The 27,350-nt window shown below is 41.4% G+C and overlaps 1 protein-coding gene across 1 annotated transcript; it reads right to left on the bottom strand.

Moving 5' to 3' along the window:
• Positions 1–519: 519 nt before the first annotated feature.
• Positions 520–19,353, bottom strand: cdk1 (cyclin-dependent kinase 1). The gene is made up of 8 exons (XM_034195868.1): positions 19,231–19,353; positions 18,563–18,604; positions 18,016–18,172; positions 10,187–10,310; positions 8,615–8,785; positions 8,329–8,492; positions 7,530–7,671; positions 520–789 (listed from the first exon to the last, which is right to left on the bottom strand). The coding sequence occupies exons 2-8, from the start codon at positions 18,600–18,602 to the stop codon at positions 673–675; spliced, it is 915 nt and encodes a 304-aa protein (XP_034051759.1). The 5' UTR covers positions 18,603–18,604; positions 19,231–19,353; the 3' UTR covers positions 520–672.
• Between the last annotated feature and the right edge of the window lie 7,997 nt (positions 19,354–27,350).

The following is a 27,350-nucleotide window of genomic DNA, read 5'->3' as shown; positions in this document are numbered from 1 at the left end:
GGTTGGGAACCACTGATCTCGAGTAGTGTTTCTCAAACTTCTTCATACCAAGGACCACTTAACCAATAAAAACCACTCACGGACCACCTAACTCCACAAATATCGAAAAACACATCATTTTTCTAGAACAGATTACAAATCACCTGAAAATGGTACAAACAAGTGGCAACATGTGTGACGAAGGTGTTGTGCTGGCCTATATCATGCAATTGTGAAAATGAAACTTAAGCTCGCTCCATTGTGGAAAACTTAAATGTATTTATTAAAAATGTGAAATGTTACCAATATACTCACGGACCACCAGTGGTCCGCGGACCACACTTTGAGAAGCACTGATCTAGAGAATTCGAACTGCCACTGACGTACTTCCGGGTCATTTCACTCCGTTAGAAAGGTTCCTAAGCTAAATGGACTATTCGACTGCAACCCAGGCCTCAGGTTTTCCGAGGATCCTTATCGTAGCATTCGCAAATGTGTCATTTTAAAACCAGGTTATGAGAAAATTACAAACATTAAGGGTTAAGTTTTGGAGTCACAGAAAGTGCAGTTTTATTGAAAAGACATTGTTGAAAGACACAACTTGACTAAAAAGGTCTACAAGTTTAACACATAAGTATTTACAAAATGGGAATTCACAATGGGTATGAATGGGTTTGCATGTTGTTGTCGGTTTTATATTTTGTTGATGCTGGCAGCCGGCAGGGTGGATTTGTCCAAGTCATCAAAGTATGGGTGAGCCATGGCCTCACGGGCTGAGATCCTATTGGGAGGGTTGTAAATCAACGTTTTCTGCAGTAAAGAGACAAGAGCAGGAGATTAGAGGTGCAGCACCATGAGCTTTTAGAACTCTGCGGGAAGTTTTCCAAACATATTTTAGTTTAAACAAGGTTTGTCCTGATCCAATCTCAAGCATCATTTGTGGGCCATTGTTAATGTCAGTTGTCCCACAGGAGGTTATACTTGTGAAGCTGACTGGTACGTCTTGTCTTTTGCTAGCATGTACGGCAGGGCTATTCAATTGGCGGCTGGTCTGATTTTCATGAAACTTGGTGGGAGGGTGACCGAGGGCCAGGAAAAAAAGATAATTGCATTCTGAAGTGAATCAATTCATAAGACGAGGCATTAAATAAAGAATATTCACATTAATGGCACCTTCAAGTTGGAACAAAACACATTTGCAGGGTATATGCAGGAATCCTGAAGTAAAATGTAAGACCTTTTAAGACCTCTTCTAAGACCCTTTCCATACATTTTAAGACCTCATCGCCACTTTGAGTTTTAACCGGTTACATTGGCGACACACTTTACCTCACATTGACTATATACAGCAGGGGTGCCCACACTTCTTTGGCTGGTGAGCTACTTTTGAAATGACCAGCTCACCGAGGTCTACCAACCAAAAATAAAATCCCAAATTGCAAGGGTTGCTGAATAACACGTTTTATTTATACATGGGATAACTACAACAGGGCTGCCACAAACGACTAATTTGATAATAGATTAATCTATCAATTAATGAAACGATTAATCGACTATTCGGACTATTAATGTATGCCTTGCACAATTTCTCAAACGCTCTTATTTAGCCATCAACTTTTAGATTTAGCTTGAGGTTGTTTTAGGCATGTGGAAACTAACAATGAAGACAATAAAGATGAATACTTGATTCAAAAATACATATATTATTAAATTAACAAATTGTGAACAGAATTAACATTGCTTTTTATTTAAATTAAATAAATAATATTTCACATCAAAAGAAACAACAATGTTTTAACAAATCGTATTAAATAATCTGATGACAGAACTGTAAACAGAATAGCTGAAACTTTAACTAAATAAATAACTCAGTTAATCATTAACCCATGTTTGTATAATTGAGTTAACTCCGTGTGTTGCTGCTAGCATACATAACACCTGACGTGGAAACGTTACTCGTGGATGGGGCTACAGAGCTGCTAGAAAGACAGTGGAATCCGGTGCATTCCTCCGTCTGAATGTGGTGCACTTTTGATAAATGTTTAGACACATTGCTCGTGTTACCGCCCTTACATGCTAAACTCTCTTGGCAAGGAGCATTGTCCACCTCAAGACGGGTAACATTTAACCACACCTTGGAGCGCTTCTCTCCGCCATCTCCTCCGTGTGTTGCTGCATGTAGCAGCTGCGTGTGTGTAAACTGCCCCGCCCCCCTCGCACACAGACGGGAGAGAGAGATCTCGTCTGGATTGGAAAGATCAAAAATACACCGACCATAGACGCATTTCTTTGACTTTTTGCATATTAGAAACGAGTTGGCGACACTAAGACTGAGATAATGTTTTTGTAGCAATAATACATGACCTTTCTCAACTCGCTACTCTGAGGGAAGTCGCTTTCATATGCCTTGTGAACACTCCGATAATGCCTCTCCACGTTACTTTTCTTTGGCAGAGCAACGCTTGCTTTAAAAATAAGGCAAATAACCTTTGAATGTGACATCACAACAAAATATTCTTCCTCCCATTCTGGGTGGAAGTGGTTTGTCTTTAGCTTCTTGCTCGGTCCCGCACTCATTTTGTTGTTTGTCTCTGGTTTGTCTCTTTAACTTAATTTGAGTTTTGCTGGCACTTGACTGATTTTGTATCGCTTTGCATTCTGGGTTAACAGACTGGAAAGCGATAGGTCGCTTTTTCTGTCAATTAAGTAAACTCCTGAATTAAGTGGCAGGGAGGCCAAGGGAGGAGGGATCAAAACCTGTTTTGTCTATTTTAACGGAGCTGGATTATTTTATTTTTTTATTATAAATCTACCAGCATTGCCCCCGCGGTCGACCGCGGTCGACGTACTGGGCACCTCTGATATACAGTATTGATTGTCCTTCCTCCTTATCTTCCAACCATTTGGACGCAGACTTGCATTTCCCCATAACGATGTTGTTTAACAACCGGCGTAAACGGGCCTTTGCGCGCTATCAAGCAGTGAGCGTGCGATGTCCTGTTCAGATGACGTCAAATCCAACGGGATGCCATAAATAAACTACACAGAATCACACTACACACCTACGCAATGATTACATTCAGGCAGACTGTAGAATACAACCTCTTTGGACGATTCATATACTTATTGAAAACAAGCTACAACATTTAATACCTTGGAAAATGCTGTTTAATACTTTTTAATAGCCTTAATTTTTGCTAAATTGATTTATCAATAGGGTTGGGTACCGAGAACCGGTTCGGAACCGGTTCCAACATCTTGATTCCAACGGCATCATTTAGAAATGTGAATTTCGGTTCCGCTTTTCGATGCCTGAGGAAATGTTTCTCGCCGCTCTCCGTAGCCTACTGTATGACTGCGAAGGGGCGGGAAATGTAGCGCTGTACCCAAAGTGTAGCGTTGTACCCATAGTACAACGACAACAACCCACACATTGCGGTTGTACCTACACTTCCTACAGCGTAACCTGAGACCAGGGCCGGCCCGTCGCACCGGCGTTATAGATGTTCGCCTAGGTCGCCAGATCTGGGAGAAATTTTTTTTTTTTGACCGTTGGTGCTCATCCTAATTTTCGGCCTTGATGTAACAACATTCATAATTAAGTAAATGTAACACCCTTTTCATCGCGGTTACACTTTTCATTTGCCCTGTACGATGGGCGCTGAAAGTGATGAAAATGGGGGCTGTTGGCTTATCTGGCGCCCGCAGCTCACAGCCAAAGTGCGAGTGAGCGTGGGAGCGAGCGAGGGAGAAAGGGAGGGCGCTGTTGTTATTAGCATCTGGTGCTAGCTGCTCTAACGGAAGAAGAAGATGTTTCTACAATGATGTGGAGGGAGAGTCCTCTCCAGTCAGACTGATAACTACAGCTCAGTGAGGTAAAGGACTCTTGAGTGTTTAGATAGTTCAATTTAGTCTTAGTTATCTCAGTGGGTCTCAAACGTTTTGATCACAATTTATGTAAACACATATTTCCAAGGCACTCCTTTATAATTATTGGGATAAAACAGGTTTGAAATCATTCCAATGTATACTATAGGACAGTAAACCAGACATATCGTTTTAAACTGGAGAGATACAAAAATATGCATTAATAAAATAGTAAAATAAGATATGAATGAACAACAAAAATAAAATACGTTACATGTATTTGTTATTTATTTGTTGTATTTGTTGTAGGTTATTGGTTATGTTCACATACTTATTTGATTATTAAAATGTAAACCGATCTTTTTCATATGGGTGTTTAGTAGGGGTGTAACGGTATCCGTATTCGTCCCGTACCGTCACGGTTCGGCACACGACGAATACGCCTTTTTTTTAATGAGTGGGAAAAAAGTCTGTCATTCAGGGCAGTATCCACTACACTATATATAATCCAGGGGGCGGTATTGCGCCTAAAAGCTGTTTGCCAGCCGCCCTTAAACAACAAATGAAGAACAAGAAGAAACACAACAACAAAATGAACAAAATACAAGAAGAAAAGTTAGTATGGCGATTTCAGATAACACAGGAGCTAGAACCCACCTGCTTCTTTTAAATCAGCTGTGTGGGAACATTTCGGGTTCCCTGTGGACTACAATAACGATGGAGTGTACGAGTGGTGGATCGGACGAGGACGGTGTGTCGCCGTTGTTCTACAGTGGTGCGGTATGCTAATGGGAACACACGCCAAACATGCTAAATCATATCAGAAGGCATCACCCAGATTTGCCAATCACCGGAGCCCGGCAAAAGACAGCAGCAGTTCAGCAGCTGATCCCCGCTGTTTTTATAAACCAATAGACATGAAAGCCGTGAGACCAAAATAAATAACGGAAGCTTTTGGCATATGTTTTTCAACGACTTTGCGCTCTTGAAACACTTTCTTATTATTTATGATGTCATATTTTCAAGACATTCTTTTTAGTTTTACAGCTTGATGAAACCTTTTTGTTTGACATCAACCATTATAGATAATATGGCCATCTGAGTGTACTGTGTATGGTTTGTTTTTAACTGTTTAATACAGTTCATTATTAAAAAAAGAGTTTTTTTTTTTTTTTGCTTTTTCTTGTTGTACCGAACCGTACCGAACCGTGACCTCCAAACCGAGGTACGAACCGAACCGTGACTTCTGTGAACCGTTACACCCCTAGTGTTTAGAGTTGTACCCCCTAGATCTAGTCTCTAGTAATTCTGCTTAAAGTGCACCAGATTGAAGTATTTTACTTTAAAATGTTCAAACATTTCTTCCCGGTATGCCTGAGAAGGCAGATACGCTTGTTTTTCTCAACAAGAACTGTTTTTAAATGGGGGGGGGGGGGGGGGTTTCCTTTAAAAGTTGGACTGTTGTAGCTTCAGTGGTTCTCAGGTTACAGTTACATAGCAGTGAATATAAACAGACTGATTAATGTGAATATTACTGGAAACTAACCTGTGTAAAAGTTTCTCGAATAAATGTAATTTTTTTTGGTGGAAGAAGCATGTATCATTTTTTTACCGGCCCCTCAAAGAATCGGAATCGAGAACCGTTAAGAACCGGAATCGAAAAGTAGAATCGGAATCAGAATCGTGGAAATTCAAACGATACCCAACCCTATTTATCAACTTTTAATACTTTTTAAGACCCCGCGGACACCCTGACACAACTTGAGATCGTATTTCGCAGAAACATGGAGGACTAAATTAAATGTTAAAAAATACATCACCTTCTCTTTATCGTACATGTTATTTTCAAAACAACAAAGAGCTGATGAACACACTGAATTTGGGAGAACAAATCCCCAACACCAGGGACGTGCACAGACATTTTGGGGGGCGGGTGCTCAAGTGAGAAAAAGGGTACTTCTCATAATCATTTATAAAAAGTGTTTTAAAACAAAAAGTTAAATATAGTTGCACATCTCTGACTTACTGACCAATGTATTTTAATACCCTCACACTCACGCAATTGTTTAATACTCAACAGAATTCTACAAAATAATCAGCTAACACAGAGACAATGGTCTTCTTTAGTATTCACTACGCACAAGAGCAGACAACAAACTAGTACAATTATTAATTATTAAATGAGCAGCCAACAATACAAATTATGAAGTTACCGTTTAAGGACATTACAGGCAAAAAGATCGTTTTTTCATGTACTTGTTATTTTGGTCTATTTTGCTTCCATGTTTTCTTTCACTCTAATGGAAATAAAACTTCCAAGAAACCCATATAAATGGTGTTAGTTTTAGCATGTCTGAATTCATCTATAGACTTAAAGCTAATCTGCATCTAAACATAACATTTCAGGGGAAAATACTGACTTGACGTAAGTAACTATCTGGGAAAGTTGTGGGGTGATGTGTTTTTTTGTTTGATCCTTTTCACCTGCAATGCCTTGGTAACTGCATGCAAATTAGCGCATTTTAATTAAGCCTAGTTAATGCCTAATTTGCATATCAATGTGGCGATTGTAATGACGTTATTAGATACACGTTTTACTATATTCGCTTTACGTGTCTCCCCTTAAAGGTGGGGTAGGTCATTTTGGAGAAACCAGCTCGAGTGCGCTAGAATTTGAAAATACACAACCCGAAAAAATCTGCCACTTCCTTACAGAGCCCCTCCTCCAACACACACGAACGCGCAAATGATAAGTTTGCATCGCTATCGGGATGTTAAGAGCATTCCATGGAATATAACAAAAAGTGTATCTCGAGCCGGTTTCTCAAACTTACCTACCCCACCTTTAAGTGCAGTACATTAGCCTGTATGCCCATGATAAATTGTCTTAGCTAAACCTTGAGCTAACTTATCCATTAGCTATTAGCCATACCATAGTTAACTATATTTGTTATTGTCTTTTAGCTAATTAGCTGTAAACTCGAGGCACTGGCAGTTTAGTCATTTATTCATCACCACTCACTTTCAAACAAGACAAGAAAAGCCGGCATAACATGGGACTGTAAAGTGGGAGGTGCTGCTACCTGTCTGTCGGAAGTGACTGCCGATGACTGTCCACAGCGCTGTGCGCGAGACGTAGAGGGAGGGAGGGTAGAGAGAGCATCGGAACTTCAGTCTAATCTCCCGTCCTGATATTTTAATTTTGTATTCAATCAATATATTTTTGGAAAGGGAAACTGTGCGCAAACAGCAGTAGATATATATATTCATTTATAAAAATAAAAGGGGGAAAAAAGGGCACTTTCTCTGGAGGAAGAAAAAGGGCAGGGGCTCAAGCCCACTTTGATGTCTATGTGTGCACGTGCCTGCCCAACACATAAAATGGAGCCCCCCAGAGGAGCACCTGAATGCACCATTAGCCTTGGTGCCACAACATGTATCAACATCTGTGTTTACGGAAATCAAATCAATTTTTTCCATTAGCAATGTTAAATATGGAAAGTTTGTGGGGCGGGTAGGAAATGTTTTCACTTCTTATAATGCATCCAGGATTTTTGAACAGTGTTAGTTTTGTCAGAGAGAGGCTGGTTTAAGTTGCTTTAATTTCTAAATAGTTCCTAACTTATATTCAGTAGTTGTCCTCAGATGTTATGTTTTTATATATTGTTAACTCATGTCCTTACCGCCAGGAGGTCCAGGCCATTCTTATCCAGGTTCTTCACCATTGACGACAGGTTGCCAGACTTCCATTTAGGGAAGGTGTTTTTGTAGTCAGGTAGGCTCTCTACCTCTGGCCACACGTCGTTGTTGGGGGTTCCCAGGGTCCTGGAGAGAATAGAAAGAGAGGATTCAGAGGGGGTACATGGTGGGCCTCAGGGCACCGGGACCCTCAGGAGCGAGAGCTTGGAGGAATCATTCTTCAGTATACGAATGAAAGCCTCAGGTGTTAAGCAGTTTTTGTCCCGGGGACAAGGCTCTGGAGAGTTCAGAACTTTCAGGGAGGGAAATGCCAGGCTCAGTCTACATAATAAAGGCTTACTATTGAAGCCAACTGTTGCTGAAATTGGCAAGTTAATGCTAAACCCACTCATTTTATTTGTGTAAAAGGGGGCCTTTTTATGTATTGAAGAAAAATACTAAATTTTGCATTTGTGTGTTTACAGAGTGAGTGATAAAACATGGTGTTATTTGCCACACTGCCTGCATTTACTGCACAGCAGATGCGTGTACATCCTGGAATCAGCACAGATATCCATCCAGTCTCAGTAAAGAAGGAACAGTGAGATATCTTTGGGTGTGTGGATTATTTATGCGTACATGTAGATTAGATGACGTCAGAGCCCATCACTACTGTAAGTACTAGATTTCAATAGCAGATACTTACTATTCTCATGTACTTGCAGATTTTTCACATTTTGCTTCATGTTTGGAAGTGAGATACTAACATAGGGACATGCATGAAGCAGATGTTTGATGCTCTACCTGAAGATCCTAAAGAGCTGGTCTATCTCAGAGTCTCCATGGAACAGAGGCTTCTTAGTGGCCAGCTCAGCAAAGATGGTCCCAGTGCTCCAAATATCCACGGGGGTTGAATATCGGGGGGAACCCAGGAGAACCTCGGGAGCCCGGTACCAAAGAGTTACCACCTGGAACACAAACAAGAGTTCACTTGGCACAGTGCTCATTGTGAAGCAGGATGCTTGTTGTTTGTCACTTCGACATTGCAGTTTCACTCCATGAATCCTGTGCTGTGTGAATGGATTCTCACCTCATGGGTGTAGACCCTGACAGGAACACCAAATGCCCGAGCCAGGCCAAAGTCGGCCAGCTTGATAACACCCTTGTTGTCTATCAGAAGGTTCTGGGGTTTAAGGTCTCGGTGGAGGACACGGCGACAGTGACAGAAGTAAATGCCCTCCAAGATCTGATAAAGGTAGCTCTATAGGGTGGAGAAGGGAGGAGGACATGGTTACCAGTGTGAGAGTGAATGAGCAGAAAAATACCATGATAGCTGCAGCATATTTGCCAATAGAGTGGTGCAGGGATTAGTCCTAAAGCCGGACATGAGTTAGCATTTTATAACTTCCAGGTTCTCATCTAGAAGTCAACGTATTTTTGAACGCGTTTGTAGTTAAGATTCCCAAAATAAGGTCTGTAGTTAACACAAACTGAAAATATTTTCACTTTTTTTTTTATCACCTTAAACATGCGAGTTAATTCGCCAATGGTGAATGTTAGAAGCTTCTACTTGTCACAAAAAATAGTGGTTGCCAACATGTTTCTAAATGAGACCACTAAACCTCATCATACATTAGCCGCCTTTAGCTTAGTGGTATGAGCATTCATGTGATTGTGCTGTAGGTCATTTAAAGCATGTTAGCTTTTCGTAATAGCAGTTACTTTTCAAAAATCATAAAGTGGTGTTAATATGTTGAGATCATCCCACTAAACTCAACATGTAATTATTATTAGCATTGGTTTTCCACAGAGATTACTTTCTTTAAATCATACAAAGTCCCATTGCTTCTTGTCCCTCGCAATGGGACTTCCAAGGTGGTGTACAAATATACTTAATCACTCAAATGAACAGGTTTTTAAACATAATCATTTAGTTTATTTTGCTAATTATTTGTTTTATTGTGATGAAAGATGCATACATTACCATGGGAACCTGTTATCAGTAACATGTCTACTTTGGTAATTGCTCATTTGCAGGTGAGATTCTGTGGCAGCAAAGATTTTAGAGCAGTACAGAAATAGCATGTAGTAGCTGAAATCATTATACCATGCAGTGTTTCCCCTAGGTTTATTGCTTTTTTAAATCCTCTAGAGCAGAGAGAGGAGCTGTGGACTATTGTTATTGATTAATGCATAAGTGTTTCTTAGGGTCAAAAACACTAAACTCACAACTTAAAATGAAAGCGTTAGTTTATTTTAATATAGTTTATTTAATAAAAGAGCACATGTTCAATGTGAATAGTGACAGTAGATATAGATTAGTTGCTATATATATAAAAATAAAACAAAATTATAATTGTTTTTTTAAACACCTTGAATTTCCCCTACAATGGTAGGGGAAACACTGCCATGGATGTTTTTAAAAGCTGCACATTTATATCATATGTATAGCATTTAAAGTATAATTTGAGAAACATTGAAGCATTTCAAAAAATATTTCTCTGGGAGATGGCGTTACACTTGAAGCATTTTAGCTCACAATGTTTCTTGTGGTTTTTCTTTCATTTCTTAATCTAATTCAAAAGAAAGACATAGAGCTGCAATAATATAGCTGAAAGACAAAGAAGAACTGCTGATAGAGTTTGATCACAAACACAGGTACCTTGACCAGCATAGGCTCCATGTACTGGCCTGAGGGGATAGAGTCCAGGTATTTCTTCAGGTCCATGGACAGGAACTCAAAGATGAGGTAGAGACGAGACTCCTGCATCAGAACATCCAGGAGTCTGGGATAAATACAATGACTGGTTTATTCCCAACCTTTTTCAACTCAGGGCCCACTTAAGCATCACATTCAACCATAAACAATACGGGGGCTAAATAAAGTTCTGATTGGTCAATTCAGAACATGTGACACGTTGTTAATCCACTAGAACAGACCGCTGTCTAGGACTGTAATGACCGTTGCTAAGGAGAGTCGAGAAAGAGAAAAGAAAAGAAGTTCAAATAAAAATCTTAATAATGAAAATGTTTCCACACAAATCATATTTCGCAAATTATTTGGCGTCAAATATTGAATTTACACCCTTTAATATTTTATTTGGGCTTTTAGATGAAGACCGCACACAGGTAATAAATATAACTATTCTTCTGGCTAAAATACATATTTATTTTTAAAACTCAATCAATGAGTAATATTAATTTAAGGAGTAGATTAAAAATACAATTTCTTTTGTAAATAAATAAAAACAGAGGATGTGTGATGGATAATGATCAGGGTGGATATGCGAGTGTGAAGAGATATATTCTAGTAGACCTCAACAATGGAATTATGATCAGTGGAAATGGCCATGACATGGGACCTTTAAAATAATAAGTGGCGACCCTTTTTCATTTTTGATTGTTTGTTATGTGGATTTGTAGTATTGTGTTACTGTATGTTCAATAAAGCTGTATTTTTGCTAAATGTTGAGACATTGCCACTGTATGTACTAGGCAGGGCCGATTTCTGGCATGGCCTAGGGCGCCAAATCTGGGGGGCGCTGCGCTGGTAGCTCTGGGAGGGAAAAAACATTTTTGACCGTTGGTGCTCATCCACATTTTCGGCCTTGATGTAACAACATTCATAATTAAGTAAATGTAACACCCTTTTCACCCCGGTTACACTTTCCATTTGCCCTGTACGATGGGCGCTGTAAGTGATGAAAGTGGGGGATATTGGCTTATCAGGCACCCGCAGCTCACAGCCAAAGAGCGAGCGAGCGAACCGGTACCGGCGCTGTTGTTATTAGAATCTGGTGCTAGCTGCGCTAACGGATATAAGAAGTAGATGTTTCTACAACCAGGGTGGAGGAGAGCTCTCCTGTCAGACATTTAACAAGCCTCGTCATTGGAGGCAGTCGCAATTTCTACAGGCTCGCACTACCTGTTAGCATCTGGCATCTGTTAGCATCTAGCTCTCCTGCTTACAAACTTTTAGCCATCCCTGCTTATACAAGTAGTAGTTTTAGTTGTCTGCGATCTGCGGAGGCCTACTCCCACCTGTCGAGTACAGCTGTACTGAGGTGTTTTTCGTCGGGAGACGTCGCGAAGAGACGGAGCGGCTCCACCTGTTGCTGCCTGCGATCTGCGATTTACGGAGGCCTGCTCGTCGCGAAGAGACGGAGCGGCTCCACCTGTTGCTTTCTGTGATCTGTGATCTGTGATCTAAGGAGGCCTGCTCCCACCTGTAGAATACGGCTATACTGGAGAGGTTTTTACCCCGGAGTCGTCGCGGAGAGACGGAGTGGATCCACGCTTCGGGCTTGGCCTGCTTCCACCGGGCGTGTGCTGCTGTGCGGAGGAGGATTTTACCACAGCTGGGGCCTGCTTTCCACCTGTCCTGGTTCTGCTGTTGCAGAGGCCTGCTTTCACCCCGGGGATACCACGGAGGGACCGGAGCACTTCCACGCTGCTGTTTTTGCCTGTCCTTGGCTGCTGTGCTGATTTTGCTCCAGGAACATCGCGGTTACTGTGTGCTGGTCTGGGAAAATGGCCCATATCGGGATTCTGCTGTGCCTGTTAACTGTTTTGGACTATGAGAAGATCTCTAGTCATTCTGAGAAGTCTACTGGATTCAGGTCTGTTCTGCCACCCGCAGTGGGCATCCCCTGCAAAGGTTCGGATGTGTTGCACAAACAATTACCGGTTGCCTTGTCACAGACAATCTGCTCGACAAAATTTGTTTGTCTTTTTTGTTTTCCTGCGATGATGGTTCTTCAGGACTGCTTCATAAGCTCTAATCACACTCTTCCAGTGTTTCTAAAGTAGATGACAATGTATGCGTGTCGTTTAAGAGGAAAATATGCCTGGTTTTGTTGTTGTTATTACTGTCAGGAAATGTACAACCTAACCCTGGTCCACCCAGTAGTAGTCAGATTGCTACTCCTGCTGATTTTGTCCGCATCTGGGCGAGCTCGACTGACGCTGACGTCATTGTTTTATCAGAAACATGGCTAAATAAATCTATTTTGGCCTCTGACATTGCCTTAAATGGTTATAATGTGTATCGTTCCGACCGGCCTAATAAAAGGTGGTGGCGTTGCCATTTATGTTAAGAATAAGTTCAGTGTAACCGCTGTAGTTTCCAAATCTATCAGTAAGCAATTCGAATTTTTAGCCTTAAATATAGAAGTGGCAAAGGGGCAACAGGTCATGGTGGTGGGCTGTTACAGACCCCCCTCAGCTGGCAAGGACTCCTTGTCTTCGCTAGAAAATCTTTTATCGCAACTAGACTACAAGGAAATAGTGCTACTTGGAGATTTTGATTGATCTCATTTTAACTAATGCTCCCTATAAATACTTATCTGTGGGAGTGTTTGCGAATGATCTGAGTGATCACTGTGTTGTAGCCACAATTAGGGACACTAAGGTTCAAAAGGTTAAACCTTGTATTATTATTAAGAGAGACATAAAACATTTTGTGGAGCAGGGTTTTGTTCATGATCTGTTTGGGTTTGATTGGGGAAAAATCGATCTGTGTGCTGATGTAGAAACCGCATGGTCTTATTTTTATCTTGGTTTTATGGAGATCATTGATAGACATGCACCCCCGCGTAAATTTAGAGTGAAGGGACGAGACAATCCTTGGTTTTCTGCTGAACTGTCCAGTCTCCTTCATGAGAGAAACAAGGCCTGGGCAAAGGCTAGGCAATCAGGCTCAGAGGTAGAATGGCTGCGTTTTAGGCAGCTAAGAAATAGCTTCACTTCACATGTCAAAAGTGCAAAGTCGAAGTACTATTTGTCAGTTACCACAGAAAACCTAAATAATCCTAGGAAATTTTGGAAAGCCATAAAATCGATATCCACCGGTGAGATCGTTATGAGCTACCTCCGTGCCTTACCACAGCATCTGGCTCTATATCGGACAGGGCTACTATGCTAAATTGCTTTAATGAGCATTTTGTGTCCTGCGGTTCTATGTTTGATTCTGTGAACACCCCAATATGTGACTCTGAACAATGTGGTCTGGAAAACCCTTTCAGTTTTACTCCTTTTACTGTTAATGTTGTTCATGAAGCCTTAACTAAGCTAGATCCTAAGAAACCGGCTGGCCCGGACAACGCAGAACCCTTCTTTTTAAAGATAGCTGCAGATTTTATTGCTCTTCCTCTTACTACTCTTTTTAACCTCTCCCTCAGCACAAATGCAATTCCAAAAGTATGGAAGTCAGCTTATGTCTTGCCTTTACTAAAAGGAGGGGAGGCAACTATTTTAAATAACTATAGGCCAATCTCTAAATTGTCAGTTCTGGCGAAGGTGCTCGAACGCCTAGTGAGTGAACAGGTAAAGGAGTTTTTATGTACAAATGATATCCTGTCTAAATATCAGTCAGGCTTCAGAAAACAACATAGCACCATCACTGCCACAATGAAAGTGGTGAATGACATTACAAGTATTTTAGATAATAAGCAGAGTTGTGCAGCTCTATTTATTGACCTTTCCAAAGCGTTTTAACACCGTTGATCATCGCATCTTAAAGCAGAGGCTACTCAGTATAGGCATGTCCAGCCATGCAGTGGGTTGGTTTGTGAACTACCTATCTGAAAGGTCCCAATGTGTTCACTTTGATGGGCTGTCTTCTGAGTGGTTAAACATTGCTAATGGTGTTCCTCAAGGTTCTGTTTTAGGTCCACTTTTATTCTCCATATATATCAACAGTTTAGGTGAAAATGTGGATGATGCTACTTTACATTTTTATGCTGATGATACCGTGATGTATTGTGCAGGTCCCTCCATTAAGGAGGCTGGTGTTAAATTACAGGCTGTCTTTAACATTATTCAGACTCAGCTTGCTGAACTTAAGCTTATTTTAAATGTTGATAAAACCAAGGTAATGCTATTTTCAAAAGCTAAAAAGACACCAGAGCCTATTTTGGATGTTGTTACTATGCAAGGACAAGTACTTGAAGTGGTTACCAGTTATAAATACCTAGGTATCTGGCTTGATGATTGTCTTACTTTTAAACTTCATGTCAATAACCTGCTTAAAAAGCTGAGGGTTAGACTAGGTTTCTTTTTCAGAAACAAGTCCTGTTTCTCTTTTGAAGCCAGGAAAAGGCTAGTCACTGTGACCTTTTTACCTGTGCTGGACTATGGTGATTTGTTGTTTATGAATGCACCTGCCTATTGCCTGAACAAGTTAGATGCCGCCTATCACAGCGCACTGAGATTTGTCACAAATTGTAAAGCACTTACTCATCACTGTACCCTGTATGCCAAGGCAGGTTTGCCATCACTTACTGTACAGAGGCTCAGTCATTGGTACACGTTTATTTATAAAGCTTTGTTGGGTAAACTCCCGTATTATATCTGCTCTCTGATAACACAGAGAGTTGCAAGCAGCTATTGTCTGAGATCGCATGATGTAGTATTGTTAGATGTGCCAAGAGCAAGGACTGTCTTAGGTAAGACAGCTTTTATGTGCGCAGCTCCATTTGCTTGGAACAATCTTCAGCAAGAATTGAAACTGAGCAATCTCATTCCTCTGCATGTTTTTAAAGCTAGGCTAAATGAAATGCTTGTTGATACTATGGGCACTTGTAAATGTCTATAACTATGTAAATGTATCCTGTAAATATAATGTATAATGTCCTTAATTGTTTTATGTTTCATGTGGAACCTATAGTATTAACTTGAGTATTTCCATTTTATGCTAGTCTGTACTTCTACTCCACTACATGTATTTAATACCTTTAGTTACTTCACAGATGTGGATGAATGATGTGAAATCTAATCAAGTGTTGAATCAGACTTTAGTTCCACCTGGAGTAAATCCACCAGCTACCCTGCAGTATACAAAGCCATTCAAACTAGCTGCACCTTCACCAGCTTTGAGAACACTTTCATGATCAATCATTATAAAACATATCATATCTATTATTCTGAAATGGACCAATCTGCACAATCACTACTTTTACTGTCGCTACTTTCACTATATTTTGATGAGAATACTTTTCTACTTTTACTTGAGTAACATTTTGAATTGACATGTAACAGAGTATTCCTCCACTGTGGCAGAGTCCTCATCGGGTCGGGTACCCGACGGGTGACCCGCAAAAAAAGTGATTCGCGGGTGGGTTCAAACGCTTTTTTCCGGGTTCGGTTCTGGGTAAAACAAAGATGATGCGGGTCGGGTCGCGGGTGTTGCATAATAAATATATTAAAATAATAATAATTTAGTTTAATGTTTAAATCCTCAGACCTCTCCCCCGCGGGACCGCGCATCAATCTGCTGCTGAGCGCGCCACATTCGAAATGGCTGAGGTGAAGCTCTCTAGCGGAGAATACAGCATTTTCAATAACTCTTCCTCAAGAGAGAAATCCAACGTCTGGGAGGCTTTTGTGTCATCCTAGATGGAGAAAATAACCAACATCCCACGCTTTTTGAGACAAATATGCAACTGCGTGTGTTAATAATTGCACGTTTTCACTGCTCATATTAATCATATTAATATGCGAGTTCTGGTCGGGTTGCGGATCTTGTGCCAACGGGTCGGGTTGTGGAACTAATTGGCAATATGTGCGGGTAGCGGGGCAGGTTCGGTATTGCACGTCGCGGGTGCGGGTCTTGAAAATCAGACCCGTGCAGGACTCTGCACTGTGGTACTTTTACATAAGTACCAGATACAGTTTTCTGTATTTGATATGTCTGTGTTATGTGTAAGAATGTGTAACGTTGCTGCCTTCTTGCAGGGCTCGAGCTTAAGGACGTCCCATCGTCGAAAAAAATAGTGTCGGGGAGGATAGAAAATTATTTTGGGACGAGAGTTCAAATAAAAAATACCCTGCTAACTCTACTACAAACGGCGATGAAAATGAAACCGACTGCACGTTTTGTGTAGCACACAGTTATTAAACGTCCTTGTCAACATAAACACACACAAAACATTTAGCAACCCGCGAAATACCCCCACACACACACAGTAAGTAGCTACAGCTGTGCCCGCAAATTCCTGGCCCGCAAATTCGCAGGTCTAGCTATGTAGGCTACTGAGTGTGTGTATTTCGCGGGTTGAGTGATGTACAATGGCATCCCGTGGAGGAATTCTGAAATGTTTTACCGTTAATCACAAAAACGCACAGCAGAACCAGACCCTGGAGCGCCGGCCTCTTTATTTACTTACTCCTCTTCTTCCCCTATGGGTAATAAGGCTGAGATGAGAACTCTCCATCGTATTTAGTCCTTAGCAATATGCTGCGCCTCTCCCCATGTAGGGATGGGTACCGAGCCCCGGTATTAAACGGATTGATTGTAAGATAGCACAACTAAACAGAGTGCAGACAGACTACTGAAGCCTCCTCTCCACATGAACTTCAACCTCTCTGTGAAGGTCAGGTTTAATGCAGTATGCTGCTTTGTTGCTTCTGGACTCTGTGCTCTTTCATTCCAGTCAAACTCCTCAGAAACCAGTATTTGACCAATAAACAAAACAATTGACAAAACTTTGAACTATGAAATATATTAAACTTTGGTGAGCTTCAGCGGGGTAATGCCATATAGGAGCTCCCTCACAAATACCCAGGGGTTAAATTGGGCTGGGGCTGTCCGGTGCTAAGCCCGGCACATAGGACGATGCTCTGACGTCATCACCCTCACACATTTGTCATATGTTTACAAAAAACGATATATATGTTAAGACTTTTCTCGTTCTTAATATAGACTATATTTAGAGTCAATATGTGTTGACCTTACTTTAAAATAGCAGATCTCTGTGACCGGATATAGTTTGGCTTAGACCCCGGCCCAACGAGGACGCATACAGTAAAACGCATACGCAAACGCAAAAAAGTCTTCCGTTGACACGCATTCGATTCATTAACGTGTCCGTTCACACTAGACCGCTGGAAATGCTGGAAACGCTGTAGTACATATGCCAGGCCTGTAAGTGGCGCTGCTGCCGCCACAAAATACACCAAAAGCAGCGAAGAAGACCCCGGAGCATGGTTGTCATGGTTGCCCTTCTGTTTATTCTCCGCAGTGGACGGCGTGTTCTCCTGCTGTATATCTCTCAGGTACCACCAGCAGATTAAACCCCCCCACTATGCATGGGGCCACCTTGAGGGGGTTTCAGTAAATTAAAGGGTGTTTCATGTTGTCGTTGCTGTGGACCTTCTTAATACCTTGGAAAATGCCGTTTAATACTTTTTAATAGCCTTAATTTTCACTAAATTGATTTATCAACTTTTAATACTTTTTAAGACCCCGCGGACACCCTGTTTATGTTAAAGGTCACTTTGAATGATTTTAACTAATGATAATGTAGAAAAACTAACATTTTAAATTCGGGACGGTCCACATTAATTTCGGGAAGGTTCTGGGAGGATGGTGAAAAAAGTTAGTCGAGAGCCTTGCCTTCTTGGCCAGGTCAGCATTGTAAATGAGATTTTGTCTCAATGTTTTCACCTGGTTAAGTACTTATTCTACTTCTGTTGTTGTGTGACCCATCTTACCGCACTACGTTGGGATGCTTGAGCTCCTGCAGCAGAGACACCTCTCTGACAGCAGTGCTGGGAACCCCCTCCTCCTCACTCTCCAGGCGGATCTTCTTCATCGCCACCACCTGCCCGGTGGCCTTGTGTCTGCCTTTATACACCACTCCATAGGTACCTGCACAACAACATGTTCACAGTTATGTTATTCTCTCAAGCATAGCCAGAGAGACTTTAGGAAAAAATACTTTAGTCTTGAACTTGTTGATTATAGGATCTACAATGGGAACAAAGCACTTATATACTAATAAAGGACTGGCTTATCTAAAGCCAGTTGAGTAGCACTTGAAATGTTTGGCTCTATGAAACCTGATGTACTTATATGATTCTGTTTTCTTCAAGGTTGTGTCTTCCTGGTCGAACGCAGTTATTGTAAGTCGCTTTGGATAAAAGCGTCGGTTAAATGTAATGTAATGTAATTGAAGGGAGCTAAGTGATCATGTACATGTACTTCCCCAGACAGGCAGCAGAAGCAACATAGTTGAAGGGAATACAAATATAGACAAACCTTCTCCGATTTTCTCTATCTTCAAGTAGTCTTCCATCATGCCTGAAAAAAACAAAACCTGTCATGTCAAAAGTGCCATTGCACCAGATATCATCAGTTATTCCCAGCTCATTTTTTAATCACATCAGTGAACTACCATATTAAAGTCAAAGTGACTCTTCTCTACAATGTGGCCTAAAAAACCGAACTAGAATGCGAAGGCTAAGACACCGTGTAACTAACTGTTAGTTCAGCCATGGACACATATATGTATCATACGCTTTTTAACTTGGAGATATTAGTTACTAAAAAGCCTAAATAAACGGACGTTGGTAGAATAATCGTGTAGTTAACATTACACGTTACTTTAGATGAATATGGCTCAGAACACGGTTTACATTGCCCCAGTCGTTAGCTGTTAACTAAAGCTTTTGTTTCTATTAGAATAACGACAGTGAGAGGTTACCTTTATGGATTTGATACTATAAACTGCCAATGTTCTTTATGTTGAGCAAGCAACGTAAGGTCACCAACGTTAGCTTAGCTAATGCTAAAACGTTACCTTCTATTCGTTTTCAGGTGGCAGCTGACCGTTTTTCAGGCCAGATGCAAATTATCCGAGTTTTCAACTGACCTGACGAATAGCTCAGTTCATATTTAAACCTGTATACAATTAAAATAATAGTTACCTGACTGTGCGTCGTTTGATGAGGTATGTACTCTGCACACAGACGGCTGCTGAATGCTGACTGACTCTTTTGAATTGCTTGCAGGAAAACAGCGGTTCAAAACAGACCAATGAGCTACACTCGATGGATTTGAAAACCGCCAATCAGGGAACGGAGTTCAGTCACGCGGACTGAGCGGGAGACGACGCGCCGACGTGACGTAACGTAACGTAAGGCAGTTCTTCTGTCTCCCTCCCTGCTGCCTCCCGGTTGTGGCTGTCACTAGTTTGGCCGTGTCTCAATTCAGGGGTTGTATCCTTCGGGGTACGCAGCCTACACGGTCCACGGAGGACCCAGCCCACGTAGACCGGGTAGGCTGGACCGACCGGCCTACGAAATTAGACGGTCTAGCCTACGGAGGGCTTCGTATTTACGTCACGTGATACGCGCTGTTCGGTTGCGCTGCTCCAGCAGCCTGCTAGCAAATTCTAACTCAGCTGAAAAGGATCCAGAAACTTTACTTGTACATCTTACATTTTTTTGGAGATCACCGGCGGCGATGAATTAAAGAGGACCATGGCCAGTTAAATACGATGAAGCTGTTCCTTTAGCCCCCACTAATGTTACATTAATAAGTTAACAAGTACATTATATATAGCTGATGTAATTTAATATTATTTAATATTTAAAATAAGTCTTAATTTTTCTGTACTAATAAAACTATGTTGTTTTTTTTTTTAAATGAACAAAAGCATGTTGTATAGATTGATTATCAACAATAGTAGTGTTCTAATCATAATAGCTGTGATTATAACAGTTTATATTCTCCTTCTTCCCCTAACCCTGCCCAGATGATGTCCCACTGACCCCAGGTCAGCACCTCCAAGTCCAGCAGCACTGTGACCCCCCGCTCTGCTGAAATACTTAAAATGTTGAATTAAACATTTTCTATGACCTTTTTTTTGTATTAATAAAATTAAACTGAAGACAGTTTAATGACCTAGAGATACCCTATTATTCCACTGCTTATGTAGGCCTACACATGTTGTAAATAATGGTTAAAACCTTAGTAAATGAAATAAACAATGTGTTTAACAATTACAATTTAATATTGTATTTTCATGTTATCACAAAGTAGAGGTGAGAATATATCCATCCTCTCTCTGCAGCTTCATGTCTTCTATTATTATAACTTTCATCATTGAGACAGAGGAAATCAATCATGTTATTTAACATCACCAGCAGTAACACAAATATCAGCAAAAGTGTGTTTATGGAGTTGTTTATTTGTATTGTATGTGCAGCAAGTATATAGAAGCAGCTGTTTGGGGAATCAGACAGACTCAAGCTATAATCGTTAGATATCTATTAAAGAAAGGACACATACAAAATCTAATTCTGAAAGTAAGACACAAGTCTAGGACGGCAGTGAGCAGAGGTCTGGGTGGAGGATGTTCCTGATCGCCGTTTTGCTTTCTCCAGCACCTCGGGGGTCCAGGTAGATGGAAGCTCTGTCCTGATGATCCTCTGGGGTTAGGGGTCCTTCTCCAGCACCACGGGGGGTCCAGGTGGATGGAAGCTCTGTCCTGATGATCCGCTGGGGTTAGGGGTCCTTCTCCAGCACCTCGGGGGGTCCAGGTGGATGGCAGCTATGTCCTGATGATCCACTGGGGTTAGGGGTCCTTCTCCAGCACCTCGGGGGGTCCAGGTGGATGGCAGCTCTGTCCTGATGATCCGCTGTGCACTTTTTTTCAGTACTGTTCTTATTATACGACAATGGTCACCATAGATATATATAAACACTAGATGACTCACCCGCACTGCTGGCCAATGGAGACCGATGAGACCGACGTTGCCACATGGCGGCCATCTTGCCACAGGCAGCTCGCTCATTCATAACATTATGTCTATGGTGCACTATTGAAATAACCGTAGATTGCTCAATTTTCAAACGGTTTGGTTCGTTATAAACATCAAAGATGTAGTTATGATACTGCATACTTATAATTATAATCATTAACTTGTTTTTTTCAACATGTCTTGTTGTCTCCTGTATCATAGCCATAATAATAACGTTTATAATAAACCAAACCGTTTGTAAATCAGTCAAGATTTCAGCGAGTTAAGAGTATTTGTGTGCAGATCACTCACCTTACAACAGCTGTAGCAGTAGTTGTTAACTGTGGTAAGATGGCCGCCGGTGAGCTACGCTGGCGACTCCCCCTTGAGCCATCTAGTGTTTATATATATCTATGATGGTCGCAACCGAGCCCCAGGAAGTCTGATGAGAATATTCGTGCTGGTCAAACGGCGGTACTACACTTCCTTTAGGTTGCTGGGCCCGGAAACACTTTTTCCCATTGACTTACATGGGGAAAGAGTGGTCTGTAAATCGTTGGATAATTTTTTTTAAACTAAATAAACTACCCAGTATGAACGTTTGTATAGCCCTTATTAAAAACATTCGTTGCTCAAGTTGTAAAAATGTACTAATAACGTTATTCTGAGAGTTATTTCCCTCGGCATTATGAACGCGCATCTAACCCACGGGACCGCGCCGCCCGGCACGTTCATGTTACGTGTTCAGTACTACATGAGTTTCTCTTTACCCATGGATGCACAATAACAACGGACCATATCGCCTTACTGCCAGCCCACGGAGCTGTAATAATGGATATATTGCACGTTTGCTGTAATTCATCATTTGTAAAATATTATACTACATGGGCTGTATGATGTAAATCTTGTACCGTAAATGTTGTATTAAATAAAGTTAATATTACCAACGTAGATTAACGTTCCTGTAGCTTCTTATTGCACTTGCAATTGTTTTAGTTACTTGTGGGCTACTTAACATGAATAATCACAGTTACTATCCTTTTACTCCATCACATTTCAAAAAGAAATAGGCTATTGTTATTTTAACTCCACCACAGTAATCCATCATCAGCTTTACTTTTTAGATAAAGTTTTAACTCACAATTGATCATAACAGGCTTCAACATATACATTTGTATATATTACCAAGTGGTTTCATGTACAACCCACACAAGTATCATGCTAAATGAAGCTCTGTTGCTTGGATATCACTAGATCCTGATGTCAGCGTAATATAAAAGTACATAACGATTGATGTGTAACTTAGCATAATTGACTAGCTAGCCGCTAGCTGCTAACTGCCGCCTCGTTAATATAAATCCAGTACCATGCTGTCATGAACGCGCGGTGCTGTTACGTGTACGCAAATTAACGTGCTTAATGTGAACGAGCCTTTTGGGCGGCGTGGTTAAAGTTGCGCATGCTCTATGAGTGCACATACGGGTACTTCTCAGGCATGCCGGGTAATCTGTGACGTTTCGCTCTCTCAAAAGTTGGGCCATTTTGTCATCATGCGCTAATGAGCAACTCTCATAGGAATGAATGAGGCCCCGCCTCCCACGCTGTATCCAGTTCTTATTATACATCCATGGTCACCTGCCCGATCGGTACTGCGCATGTGCGAGATGGTCCGCCATATTGGACAACTCCGGACGGCAACCCAAGATGGACTTTTGACACAGTGGCTTTTAGCAAAGCTCAAAAAGAAAACTCGAGAGAGATGAGTTATTGTTATTACAACGTGACTTCACTATTATTTAACAACTCTTTTTATTGGGTTCTTTTATTTGGGGTTAAGTACATTGTCAGAATAAGTGAGAAATGGATTTAACTTCTGTTAGACAGCTATCATACTGAATACATATTTACTGTGAATGTATGCAAACATGTATGGCATAGCTGTCTAACAGAAGTTAAATTCATTCCTCACTTATTCTGACAATGTACTTAACCCCAAATAAAAGAACCCAATAAAAATAGTTGTTAAATAATAGTGAAGTCACGTTGTAATAACAGTAGGCTTGTTTGAGACAAGCGAGACCTGCGCAGTTGCGATCAACGTCTTGCTAGTGCGTTGCATGATGGTTAGTCATTTTGTCCGACTTGCTCTGGAGGCTCGCCTACATGAGACGTTGAAATCTCGCGGGACAAAGACGCCCGCAGCCTTGAGAGCGAGGCGTGGCGAGGCGGCGCAGTTCCTCTCCACGGGCTGCGGAAGCGAAATGCTTGATGGGAAACGACTCGCTGGTATCTCGAGCTGAGCACTTATTGGTGGTTTTTACCCCGTGCTGCTGATGAAGCTCTCCCATTGGCTCGGCAAAACTTTTTTTTTGTTTTGTGTCAGTTTTACATCGCCACATCCATTCCCATTTTTCATCATTGTTCCACAATGTTTATCATCATGACATTAATATCTATATATTTGTATACTATACTTGCACTGCTTACCGTTTTAATACTTTATATATCTTAGCATATTCATACACACTGTTCATACTGCTCACAGGCTGATATCTAGTGTATTCATACCCCTCACTGTTTATTCATCATTCAATTCATTCTATATTTTATTCTGTCTATTGTGTACATTACTTTTCACTTCACTGCTTGTTGCACCTGGTTAGAAGCTAAACTGCATTTCGTTGTCTCAGTACCTGTAATATGTGCAATAACAATAAAGTTGAATCTAATCTTGAGCAGGAACAAATGTATTTACTTAGTGCATATCTGACATTAACGATTAAACACACGTGTGCATTCTTTATAAATGCAAACCGAGTCAAACCGACTCCGGAGGTGGCGGTATGCACCTTCAAGCTGTTTGCAATCCGCCAAAAAACCGAGAGAAGAAGAAGACGAAGCCGACTCCGAGCTGTCCGACTTCAGGCGAGCTTTTTGAGACCTCCCCCGGCTGCGATCGGCTATTCTCGTCTACTTTCGAGGCGAGCCGCAACGCGTCTCAAACAAGCCTAGTGTGTTGTCATGCGTAGAAATGGTGAATTACTGAGTTTAGGCACGTTAATAACGTTTTAATGAAGTTGACTACAGTATATTCATATTTGTCAGTGCTTTCATGTTAATTCGGCGAACATAAACATAAATGATCGTGGTGAAGATGATGATTAAATTGGGATAAAAAATCGGGTAGTGAGAGCTACTGAATTTCCTCCCGTAGTATGTGATATAAAAACAAATCGATTATTTGTGTAGTTGTAAACTCAAGTGGATGAAACTACATTTATTAGTGCTTTCATGTCAATTCGGCGAACATATGATACATTAAATGATCGTGAGGATGATGATTACAAATCGTTTGTTTGAGCTGGTCTGCATTTCCTGATGATAAAACAAACCGATGCTTTTTGTAGTTGTAGTACACCAACATGGATTAAATGTGTGTTTTTTTTTACCACAATGTTGGGGAAATTAATGGATAAAATGCACGGATTATTATTATTATTATTATTATTCCCACTCCGATCGGGACACTAGGTCCACCGTTTCCCCGCAGCGAGGCTCCCCCGTTGACAGTTTACGTGGGCTGGGTGCAGTGGCGGACTGGCCATCGGGACGAATCCCGATGGGCCGGTACTGAAGTGGGCCGGTCGGATAAGTCACTAGCACATCCTCCACTCCCCCCGTTGACAATTTACTAGCGGTACCGAAGTGGGCCGGTCGAGAGTCCCGGGATGATTTTTAGTCCCAGTCCACCACTGGCTACATGACCGTATGATCGCCCATATTGACGCACCTAATTCCTAAACTTCTAACAGATACAACATAAACCAATCCTTCAGCCTCATATGAGCTCTCAGACACGTTCAAAATTAAACTGTCATCGCTGTCTGAGCTTGCTGCTGTGTGCGCCATCGTGCGTTTACATGCAGATGCTGGGATCCTGAACGGTGCAGCTGGAGCGCTGTGCCCAGGGCCGCCTTAATGCACGGGCTGACCTGGGCTGAAGCCCAGGGGCCTACGGAGATCAGGGGCCTATCATGAGCCAATAAAAAAAAAAAAGTTTTTTATTTCGGATGTTTTTAAAAAACATTTAAATAAACAAAGTCTTGGCTTTCAGAATATGAAACTTTTATTTCCAAAATCACACGATAAATACATTTTTGAAGCTTGTAAAGGGAAGATGACAGCTCTCACTCGCCACTCACTCCCCCTCCCTCCGGCTGAAATTATGAATGTAAGGGGTATAGTAATCATAGATAACATGGCAGGGTCCATTACAGTTTGTTTTCATCTGGTTTCAAATAAACAAAGTCTTGGCTTTCAGAATATTAAACTTGTTTCGGCAAATTCAGATGATAAATACAACTTCGAAGCTTGTAACGGCATAATTACAAGCGGAGAACGGAGTAACTTGACGTCACCGCAGGCATAACAGCAGCCGGTGTTTCTCGTGAGTGTTTTCCCCGGGAAACAAACACAATACACACAAACGCAAAAATACACAAACACACACGTATACACAGTCACACACGTGAGCTTCCCCCAGACCAGTAATCCAAACGAAAATATCTTCCCTCCGTAGTATTTTGATCATTTGCTCCGCTAATCAATCAGATCGATGGATTCCAGAGATTTTTCTCAAAAATGATGACTCCGTAACGGTCAGTGGGCACCACTTAACAGCCAATCAGAATGAGAATATGTTTCACATGTGACTTACTTAGGAGTGACAGATGAAGGTTGTTTAGGAGAAAAAGTTTGAGAAGAAAAAGTTTGAGAGTGGCACTCGGGAAAGGAAATTGTTGAGGGAAAAGGAGTTTCGAGACAAGCAGCTATTACAAAAAATGCCGAAGCCAGGATGAGGAGGAAGGAGGACAGATGAGTTCTGTACCGAGCAGTAGCGGTGCCGGCCGTGGGGCCTCGGAGCCAAGTAGGCCGTCTGGTTCTGATAGCGATGGAGTAGCGGGAGAGGAAAAACAGACAGGAGGGATGTTGGAGGAGATGGAGAGGACGACGAGGACTTGCTACGTGGAGGGGAGCCAACGGCAACCAGACAAATACACGAGGGAGGTCCGATACGTCACTCATCTGGAGGAGATGACCAGGCGCGCGTAGAGCAGAGTGGAGAAGTGCGATCACAGAGCCTGCCGAGGCTATAAATGACTTTGATTTGTTGTTTAAATAGGGGGCCTACAAAACCTATCAGCCCCAGGGCCTGATGGCAGGTTAAGGCGGGCCTGGCTGTGCCCGCAATGACGTCACACATAATTTGGCGGGACTTGAAGAATCCCAGAGAAGATCCAGAAAATGGTCAACATTGAAGGGCAGATTAATTGTTATCAAAGTACAAATATCCAAAATCAGTTCAGTAACGGTTTTCAAGGGGACACTATTTACTCAAATTGATGTGTTTGGATGATGGGGGAAACTCGTGTCACAGGCTCTTTAAATCAACGTTGAATTATGGTCAAAAATGTTGATTTTTGGTTAAGGTTGAAGATTGATGTGGATCAACCTTAAATGTTGAAAATATGTCATTGAATCAACGTTGTAATGTGGTCGAATGTAATGATTGAAATGCCAACATTGAATCAATGTTGAATCTATGCTGTTTGCCTTTTCTTTTCTTTTTTTCTTGATGGGGGAGGGAGGGGGGTACTCTGTAGGGGGGGGGGGGGGGGGTAGTCTGTGTGTGGGGGTGGGAGAAATATCCCACATAAATCCGAAAAAGTGTTGAGGCCAAAATTGACCACCCATAAAACAGTTTCAGGCAATTTCGATTCGATTGGTAGTACTTTGTAGTGACACTATTTTGGGTCCCTAACATTCATTGAGCTAGGGACCCCCCCCACTAATTTGATGACGCTGAGTCGAATGGTAGGTGACATCAATGGTCTACAACTTTTCAATAAGAAGTTACAGATTTTTGAAATAGTTGCAGATTTTGCTTCTTTTTTGTTAAACTTTTTTTTATTTCAATTAAAAAACACTTTTTCAAACTCAGAAAAGGACGTTGAATCGAATGGGCTAGGTCTCGATTTTCTAGGACCTTGGGAAATACCAAAGATCACCGAAAAGATTGGAGTTTGACCCCTGTAAAAAAATGTTCTTTTTTTTTGTTTAGTCTTTTATCAAAATATATCTATTCCGACTTACTTTTTGACGCTGAATCCAACGGTGCTAGTCTCGAAGTTGTACGACCCCTAGTGGCCAAGATAATCATAAATAACTGTCTCAAAGGCTTGGAAACATATTTTTTCAAAATCAAACATCATATTCTGGGTCAGCGCGCTGCCCCGCACGTG

The sequence above is a fragment of the Gymnodraco acuticeps genome, unplaced genomic scaffold (genome assembly GCF_902827175.1).
Source record: "Gymnodraco acuticeps unplaced genomic scaffold, fGymAcu1.1, whole genome shotgun sequence".
Lineage (NCBI taxonomy): Eukaryota > Metazoa > Chordata > Actinopteri > Perciformes > Bathydraconidae > Gymnodraco > Gymnodraco acuticeps.
This window is presented reverse-complemented; position numbering and strand designations above follow the sequence as displayed.

Coding starts and splice junctions, on each gene's coding strand:
- cdk1 (XM_034195868.1), bottom strand. CDS start 18,602: ATGATGGAAGACTACTTGAAGATAGAGAAAATCGGAGAAG. Junction 10,311..18,015: donor AAGCATCCCAACGTAGTGCG/GTAAGATGGGTC, acceptor TATTTATCCCAG/ACTCCTGGATGTTCTGATGC. Junction 7,672..8,328: donor CAGCTCTTTAGGATCTTCAG/GTAGAGCATCAA, acceptor TATTCTCTCCAG/GACCCTGGGAACCCCCAACA.